General features: G+C 31.3%; 1 protein-coding gene across 1 annotated transcript in view; it reads right to left on the bottom strand.

Annotated features, from left to right (window-relative positions):
• Positions 1-6,390, bottom strand: part of LOC111642687 (proteasome subunit alpha type-6-like) — an 18,372-nt gene extending 11,982 nt beyond the window's left edge. Inside the window, exons 1-5 of the mRNA XM_023389067.1 lie at positions 6,271-6,390; positions 3,730-3,824; positions 2,355-2,436; positions 2,121-2,276; positions 1,877-2,049 (exon numbers count right to left, since the gene is read on the bottom strand). Coding sequence (XP_023244835.1) covers positions 1,877-2,049; positions 2,121-2,276; positions 2,355-2,436; positions 3,730-3,824; positions 6,271-6,346 — 582 coding nt within the window. The 5' untranslated portion in view covers positions 6,347-6,390. The remainder of the gene's footprint in view (positions 1-1,876; positions 2,050-2,120; positions 2,277-2,354; positions 2,437-3,729; positions 3,825-6,270) is intronic.
• Between the last annotated feature and the right edge of the window lie 1,514 nt (positions 6,391-7,904).

Raw genomic sequence — 7,904 nt, forward strand, 5'->3', positions numbered from 1 at the left:
AGGAAAGAAAGCAAAAAGCAGTGAATAAAAAATTTTAAAAAATATATAAAACAGAAAAGTTAAAAAATTAGTGTTAAGTTATTTTTAAGTTATTGTTACATTCTGTTATGTAAGTTAAGTTTTAGTATCATTTCCCTTCTCCCTCTCTTCCACCACCAATTTAAACCTCCACCATCATCTATCCTCAAAGGTAAAGTGCAAATAAAACTACATTTTTTTTTTATCAATTATTATTCTATTATGGTTATTTATACATTTACAACTACAAAACACATTTTCAGTGTTTTCCTTACTAAAGTTATTTTTTTTAATGTACTACTTAGCTTTAATTTGAGTGTGTTTTTCATGTTGGAATGGATTATTTGGTTTTACATGTAATCATATGGGGAAAAACGATTCACCTTACGACATTTTCATGATACGATCTCAGTTTCGGAATGGATTAATTTCGTATCCTGAGGTACTACTGTATTAATAGTATCAAATGTATATTATAATGGGAAAACATAAAACATACAGGAACTTTCTTCTGGGTAACCAGAACTGCAGTATCTTCGCCTTTAAGACCAATAGAAGTCAATCCACCTTGATTGATAGCCTTAAACGCATATTCTAAAAATAGGGTGATTCAACAAGAGTTGCAGGATTTATTTTGTCAATAAAAACTTCATTTTATCTCAAAATTCAATTTTCATTAGACCAATGTAATTCTGCGGGATGGAAAATTAGAAGTGGAAGACAATATCTGCAAGTGGCCACCTCTACTTTCCTCGCAAACTGTTAATCTTTTGGTGACATTTTTATGACATTATTCAAAATACTGAGCACTATTTTGCCTATGACTCATTGTATGTTGTCCTTCAGATGTTTCATAGTTTCCAGGTTGTCAGCTTATACTTCCTCTTTCAGAGAGCCCCAAAAGAAGTCCAACAGTGTAAAATCACAAGATCTGATTGAGATAATGCAACCCAGAAATTTCCCACTCAGTAACTGCAAATTTTCATGAGCTGTGTGACATGTACCATCCTGTTAGAACCACATGTCATTCATGAGATATCGTTGAGTTCTAGTTACAAAAAAGTTGGTGATTATGTCACATCATCATTCATCATTCACTGTGATTGCATTTTAGCCTTGTCTATAGATATAAAAATGAATGTATGTCTGTCTGTCTGTCCTTCATGCATTACTACACCATTTATCCAATTGCCATGAAACTTTGGGAAGTTGTTTAATACACTCCTGCAAAGGTTTCTGGCATAATACATTTATCCTACGATAGGTGGCGTGTGTGTATACAAGCATTTCATATATAAAGTTGACATGAAGAGCACATGTGCATAAGTTTGCTTTATTCGAACTCTTCGTCTTAATGTTCAATTTTATGTTTGAATTTATATTTATGAATGATTCTGGAAGATCCAGCTTATTTTTCAAATTTAGTAAACTTGAAGAAGAACACAGAAAGAGTTACAAAAACGTTTATTCATCACTTAATGGTACTATGTACTGGTTAGTGGTTGCAGTGAGTCTTAATTATCGTTATCACGGTGTGGTAAGCAGATATCTAAAAATTTTCTAATTAGTCTCAGAAGAGAAGGGACATTCTTGCACTCAATAAAACGGGTAAGATTGGTTATAATCTAATAATCTTAATCTTTGCTATCAATACTTTTTCCCGAGCAATGCTGGGTTCATCTGCTAGTTTATTTTCATAAACACTGCACAATACATATGCATTGTCCCCAGAACAAAGCTGTTTGTACAAAGTGGCTCGCAGACTCCCAGCAAAAATGTCACCAAATTCAAATTCTTCAACTCTTATTGAATCACCCTGTATAATATAAATGATTTAAAAATAAATATAAACCCTTACCTGAATGGCTTCATCATGATTATAATTTATTCTTTTCTTATATTTCTTTTCTAAATAACTATTTGCTTCTGCTTGTTTAACACCTACGCTGGTGGCTCGATAACCACAGTAGTAACCGGCTGGATCTGCCTTGTAGAGTTGAGGTTCTCCATCATAAGCAATCATCATTATGCCTACAAACATTAATATTTTACTACCAATTCCATTGAATTTTGTTAAAGTGAATCTTTAAATTTAAACTTACTACATCCTAGGGGTCTCATCTCTGCATTCTGCGTGTAAACCTGTGAAATGTCAGCAATTTTCTTGCACAGGACATCTATGGGAATGTCGCATCCATATTTATATTTCCAATTAGCTGCTTCGTAACGTGCTCTATGAACTTGAGACTGTCCATCAGCTATGAAGAGAATGTGGTACCATTTGAAAATTCAATTATTTTCTAACATAAGTGTATATTTATTTCTTTAATACCAACCTACTAAACCAGTCATTACACAGCCAATATTATCTGTCAGTTTATACATATGAGTTACACTTGATGGATTAAGTAGCTTATCCTAAAAAATAAATTTGTAACAATTAACTCAATTTAGAATTATCAAAATAACAATTTGGCAATGGCAATTTATATCTGTCAGTGTATTAATCATCTTTATGTACAAATTCAGTTTAATATATAACAGTTTTCATTTATTTATTCTTCTAAAGAAGAAAGAACCAGCACATGACCTGAAGCAACAATTTTATTTGTTTTCCAATGATGATATGCATTTCAAGTATGCATATCATCATTGGAAAAACTAATAAAGTTGTTGCATCAGGTCATACCCTGGTTGTGTCTTCTTTAGAAAAATAAATAAAGAATACTTACAGCATGGTTCTCTAAATTTAAAATATAATAGATTTCAAGTATAAAAATAAACAATAATCTAAATTTTCAGTTAACAATTATATACAGTAGTACCTCAGGATACAAATGCTCCAGCATACAAAATTTTAAGGATACGTCACAAAATTCAAACATATTTTTGCTCCACAGTATGAACAAAAACTCACCATACAACATTACATTAGTTTGCAGTGCCATTTTTTATTCACTTCTGTTCATTGGTCTCAGTCTGCATGCTTGCTTTGTCATGGAAGGATCTTGCTCGATAAAGGAAATCTTGAGATATTATCAGAAAGTGACCGATTTTATTGAAAAGAAACATCCCGAAAAAGTTCACACTGGCTGTATTGCTGCTCAGCCTAAGTCATTTTAGAAACATTTTAAAAAGTTGGCAAAGCCAAACCTCTTTGGATAGATATTTTACCAAGCAACCTCTATCCAGTGAAAATGCTGGTGGAAGTAAGGAAAGAAAGCAAAAAGCAGTGAATAAAAAATTTAAAAAGAATATAAAACAGAAAAGATAAAAAAATTAGTGTTGTTATTTTTAAGTTACATTATGTTATGTAAGTTTTAGTATCATTTCCCTTCACCCTCTCCTCCACCACCAGTTTACACCTCCACTGTCATCTCAAAGGTAAAGTGCAAATAAAACTACATTTTTTTTTTATCAATTATTATTCTATTATGGTTATTTATACATTTACAACTACAAAACACATTTTCAGTGTTTTCCTTACTAAAGTTATTTTTTTTAATGTACTACTTAGCTTTAATTTGAGTGTGTTTTTCATGTTGGAATGGATTATTTGGTTTTACATGTAATCATATGGGGAAAAACGATTCACCTTACGACATTTTCATGATACGATCTCAGTTTCGGAATGGATTAATTTCGTATCCTGAGGTACTACTGTATTAATAGTATCAAATGTATATTATAATGGGAAAACATAAAACATACAGGAACTTTCTTCTGGGTGACCAGAACTGCAGTATCTTCGCCTTTAAGACCAATAGAAGTCAATCCACCTTGATTGATAGCCTTAAACGCATATTCTAAAACATAAAATTTGTTTGTATTTATTTTTATTAAGAAATATATAAATTAAGCATTGAATTCTATAATAAATTATTATAAATAATCTAGTTTCTTTTATTTCTTATAAAATAAATAATAAGAAGTTAACGAAATCGGTTAATTATTCTATAAATATTTTTATAACAAATTTGATTCCACCTTCACACACAAATCTAATATTGAATACTTTTAGAACAAGTTTAAAAAATATAAAATACAGTAATAAAATAATACATGTACTTCTCTACTAAAAATTCTTTCTTTGATCCTTTCTAAATACAATACATCAATACTGTGATACATCATAGTATTGATGTATTGAGGATAAGATTAAGAGGATAAGAAAAATTAGTTAAGTGTCTCATGTAAATACCAAGAGAGATTTGGAGTATTAGATTAATGTGTAAATAGGAACAGTAATACAATAATTCACTCTTCAGCTATTCCACCAATTGTTATGTTTGTATAAAACAAATAAACTCTCCAAAAATTAGTTAAACAAGCTTTTTACTAATTCAGCAGTTGTAAAATCATTTTACATTGTTATGTATTACACATAACTATTAATGTATTCCATAATTTAATTATAATTTTACAAAATGTCTAACACCTAAGTAGATGCCAAATTTCCCATAGAAAGTTGTTCCAGGAGGCATACCCATGTTGCATTGTATTATCTGATCAATCTGATATAGCATCATCATATCATTGATTTAATCCTTTGTAAATGAAAATCGTATTCAATTAATTTGTGCTAAGAAGAAAATCGAGATTTTATCTTGTATTTTTTAATATTTTTTCTTCTTTAGTGAATTGTTGTTTATTAAAAATAATCATTAATTAGTGTTAAATCTCAAAGACCGATTTAAGTTATATCTTTATCAACATGATGAGGGTATACTTTCATCATTTTGTTCTTTTAGTTTTTCTTCCATTCTCATAAGCAGTAAGAAAGCCTACAAGACAGATAAGAGGGGGGAAACAAAGAAAGTGAAACAGGATTCAATGATATATTGAATCAAGATGGATAGTTCAGCTTCAATATATCAGTTGTTCTCTGAATAAACTGGACATGAATCTAATAAAATGGAAGAATAAATTCACTGCTTTGATCTTTGTCTATGTTCTTTGCTTAAGATTTGATTCTGCTTTGGCAAAAATGTATATTTGTCATGTGCTAACACAGATTATCATTTGAGAGAATGTACTGAAACCATTATGGCACACATTGTTATACTGAAATTTATCAATGCAGGTGTCTCCACTTAGTGCAATTTTGAGGTGATTCAATTGTCTTTGTCACTATTCATGTGCAGGAAAATCATCTTCCAGTTAGAATTGCTTCAAGTACTTTGGCAATAAGAGTACTGTCTTACTTTTGCCTGGTGATTCTGTTACAGCCAATCAACATGCAGCATCCGTAATTCCAAGCATTTGTAGCAAATTTTTATCCATCATCTTTGGCACTATATACAGCATAGTGTGGAAATTTCGAGAAGATGCAAAAAGATAGCAAATATTAGATTTCAAAAAATTAAATTTAAAAATATAAAACTTTACTTTATGTTGAAATTTTTGCTGCCATTCTAAAACATTTCCCTAATTTATTGGAAATTGTTTTCCATTTCGCATAAAGTGTGCAGTCGGGACGGCATAAAACTCCTCATTCAGAGCTCGAATCTTACTCATTGCCGCACATATCAGCTGGCATCCCACCCACCAAAAAGTACTCAAATGTATCATTAGCTTTTAGTTGCCTGTTCAGGTTGAGAGTTACGTTTACAATTTGTGTTTATATCACACTACATAATAGTCAGAAAACTTACTGCATGTTTAAATATTTAATAATATATACTAAGTTTGTAAAAAGAAATTGTGTAGATACATAGAAGCTGAATAAGGATCTAGAAAAGCCACTAGCAGTTCGTAAGCCACGGTTTGACCAGTGTAGATATGTTGTATTAATATGTTGCATAAATTTCCCCTAAAATTGAAATTCCCTACAGCATTAGTTTTTATGGAGCATGGTCAATTGAAGGGGTGAATAGAAGGGGAAGTCATGCTTTGATTTAACAGAATTCTCCACTTGTATCATGATTTACAAATAACATATTCAATTCAGATTGCTGGTAGAGATCAAGTGATATAATGGTCCAAATCTCCAGATTATTTAAAGTTGGAGCCTGCAAAACTTAAAGAAAAGATATTAAAAAAAATCTGAACTTTGTATAATTTAACAAATCGAACTTAAAATTGTATTAATTCATTAGCACAAATTACTGAGTCCTTCAATTCTTTTGTGACTTTCCTTCAGCTAAATCCTTTCAGATTTATCAACCATTTTCAGGAAAGACTGGCGTTTAAGCTTATGAAAATGGCAGAAATTAAAGCTTATTTTATAAATTAGAAACTATGCTTTCTTACCGACTTGATACAGTCGTCCTTCGGGTGAAAATATAGTTATATGACGATCGAACCCTGCACTGGTACCTCTCGCCATCTTGTTTTCGACAGACGAACAAGCACAGTCATTTCATACACACTCTGGTGGATGAAATATTTTAAAATAATAAATCTTTTAATATAATATTTATAATTAAGACATTAGTTTTAATAATACTTTATTATACATTTTTAATTATAAAATATTTAAAGAATTATAGACATTTATTTTTACAAATGCAGTACAGTCGACCCCCCATAACACTGTTGATAATTCCGTTTTATATGAATTCCATGTTGTACGAGTCACTTAGATTTTACAAATACGTGAGCCGTTCACAGCCCGGCACACGTATTTGTAAAATCTAAGTGATTCGTACAACATGGAATTCATATAAAACGGAATTATCAACAGTGTTATAGGTACTTCTTTTCTTTAAAAGTACCGGTACCCCTGTTCAACGCTATCTAGAGAGATATTTAGCAGCCAAGCGCTCCCAATATGGTCTCATGACATTACAGAAACATGCAAAAAACATTACTGTAAGATATAAAGTAATACCAAATTAATTCTCGGCAGCTTCACTTTTGGAAATTTCGGAGAAATTTCCAAAAGTGCTGAGAATCATTAATTTTAACGAAGGAATCTTGAAGAAAGAGAACGAAAAACCTAATTCTTGTTGCGCAAGATCATGCCCTGAGAACAAATTCAATTAATTAAAACACGAATTAAAAATTCAAATAATAATCCTAAGTGCAGTCTCTGCAAAGAGAATGAAGAAACTGTCGAACACATTATAAGCTGCTGTAAGAAAATTGCACAAATTGACTGCCTGTTTCTACATAACAAAGTAGCAACAACGATTCTTTGGAATCGTTGCAGAAAGTATGGCTTTAATTGCAACAAAACTTGACATGATCACAAAATAGAAAAAAATTTTGAAAATGAGGAAAAGAAAATACTTTGGCTTTCGAATAAGAAGGATAAATATCTGGTTCATTAAACACTAAACATTATATTAATATGAAAAAAACAAGATATGGATTATAGATATGGTAGTTCTAGGCGACAGAAGAGTGGGAAAAAATTAATATTATAGAAAGTTAATTAATAAATATCAAAACCTGCAAATTGAGGCTGAAAGATTTTGGAGGAAGACCGTCATGGTTCCAGTTATCGTTGAAGAACGAAGCCATTCCAAGGAATGTAAAGCAATACTCGAAAGCTAGAGCTTAATTAATGGAATCAACATCCATAAGGTACAGAAGGCTGCCATACCTGGAACAGCACATATTTTGTGCAAATACCTCCAAACATCCCAGGTTTCTCGGAGAAACTTGATGTTTAGGGGTCGAATTTAACCATTAATAGCCAAGAAGTGTGAATCATTTCAGCTTTCCATTACAGTTTATCACAGCGGTTCCCAAAGTGTGCGCCGCGGCGCCCTATGGAATCGCGAAATATAAAATGTTCATAATTTTACTTCCACTTTCAATTCAATGTGATAAGATGCGATATCTAGCAGACCTGATGCAAATCATTAACTCAGTAATAAATGTGGCACGTAGAATCGCAAAATGTAAAAAGCCTCATACCATCGCAGAAAAACTCATTC

Source organism: Centruroides sculpturatus, unplaced genomic scaffold (genome assembly GCF_000671375.1).
Source record: "Centruroides sculpturatus isolate CEXI.00-Female unplaced genomic scaffold, Cexi_2.0 scaffold1705, whole genome shotgun sequence".
NCBI lineage: Eukaryota > Metazoa > Arthropoda > Arachnida > Scorpiones > Buthidae > Centruroides > Centruroides sculpturatus.